At 45.6% G+C, this 1,642-nt stretch overlaps 1 protein-coding gene across 1 annotated transcript; it reads right to left on the bottom strand.

Moving 5' to 3' along the window:
- Positions 1 to 5: 5 nt before the first annotated feature.
- Positions 6 to 671, bottom strand: LOC114616056 (olfactory receptor 10G7-like; the record flags this gene model as incomplete). The annotated part of the gene is made up of 1 exon (XM_028761598.1): positions 6 to 671. A coding segment is annotated over exon 1 (666 nt), but the record flags the coding sequence as incomplete, so codon positions are not given.
- Positions 672 to 1,642: the final 971 nt, after the last annotated feature.

Here is a 1,642-nt window from a genome sequence, read left to right as displayed (position 1 = left end):
AGAACTGTGGCCACAATGCCAATATAGGAGACCACCGTGAGGGCAAAGGAGCTCATGACAATGCAGCTGCCGACAGCAAAGCCCACCTCCTCACTCACATGGTAATCAGTGCAGGAGAGTCTCATGACTGGAGGGATGTCACAGAAGAAGTGCTCAATGACATTGGGTCCACAGTAGGGGAGGGAGAAGGTGTTGGAAGTGCGGAAGGCTGAGTAGATGGCCCCACCTACCCAGGCAGTGACCACCAATGATGAACAATAGTTCTGGCTCATGATGTTTCCATAGAGCAGTGGTCTGAGGATGGCCAGGCACCGGTCATAAGCCATGGTCGTCAGCAGAAAGCATTCAGTACATGCAAATGTAAAAATTATGTAAAGCTGTGCTACACACTCAAGATAGGAGATGACTCCTGAGCCTGTGAAGGATATAACCACTGCCTTGGGAATGGTGGCTGAGGTGTAGCATATGTCCAGAAAAGACAAATTCTTCAGGAAGAAGTACATGGGAGAGTGGAGCCGACTGTCTCTCATCACAGCCATGATGATGGAGAGGTTTCCCAGGAGGCCAAACGTGTAAACAAGCAAGAAAAATGGGATGACCACCAATCTCAGCTGAGGGATATCTGAGAAGCCCCTGAGGATGAAGTGAGTCACTCTTGTGTGATTGGACATGTCTGCTCAAATTGTGTTCAGATGCAGTGCCACACACAGCTGAGGGAGAGGACAGAAATAACAGGCAGGCTCAGAACAAGTGTGTGTATGTCCATGTTGACTATGGAGGTATGCCTTTTATCAGACAAATAAATTGTTGAAGCAGCCTATCTTGAGGAATTAATTCAGAGGAAGGGAGTTGGGTGAAGGATGAGCAGGATGGGTGAAAATGAATAGAGGAATGGAGAGAGAAGGAAGAACTGGAGAGAGAAAGGAGAATTGGAATGGAGGAGAGAGAGGGGTGTGGAGCAGGAAGGTAGAGACAAAACATCAGTCAAAGTTCTCTTGTTTTTAAATTTTGCATAACTTCAGGACGAGAAACAGCCTCGTGTGTTCACTTTAAATTTGTTTTACAGTCATGTGTGTGTGCATTATGTATTTCAGTCTCTCTGCGTATTAATATCTATTTCTATGCATATCTATATCTACATATCTATATAGCTATATAAACACATTCTCTCTCTATGTCTATGTCTATCTAGATCTTAGGTTTCCAAATAGAACAGAGTTAAGCCAGAGGAGAAGAGCTCAAATCCTGGCACCAAGTATCTCTGTGCCTTTTGTTTAGGGTATTCCTAGATACTGGAAATGGTCTACTGTTCTGCCTGAGCTCGAGCAGAGTAGAGGTGTGTTCCTCTCACGGTTGGGCCCCATTTGGAGTTGTCTATGATGTCCTTGTCTGAGGTTTCCTTATCATCTTGTCTCCTGTGATGCCTTGACTCCAGCTCTTCAGACACAAAGGCTATGTTCTCATTCTGTCGTTACCTCAGCCTTCCAAGGAAAGACATTCTCCTTCATGCTTCTATTCATCTCCACAAAGACTGAATGTCAATCCAGTCTAGCAAGGCACTCTCCATACAGCCCACCACCAGCTACTCAATGACCCCAGCCCTCAGGAATCTATGTCTAACATGGATGTGAAACTTCCTTCC

This window comes from Grammomys surdaster, unplaced genomic scaffold, assembly GCF_004785775.1.
Source record: "Grammomys surdaster isolate TR1022 unplaced genomic scaffold, NIH_TR_1.0 246275, whole genome shotgun sequence".
Taxonomy (NCBI): Eukaryota; Metazoa; Chordata; class Mammalia; order Rodentia; family Muridae; genus Grammomys; species Grammomys surdaster.
Note: the sequence above shows the minus strand (reverse complement) of the source record. Positions and strands in the feature narration are given on the sequence as shown.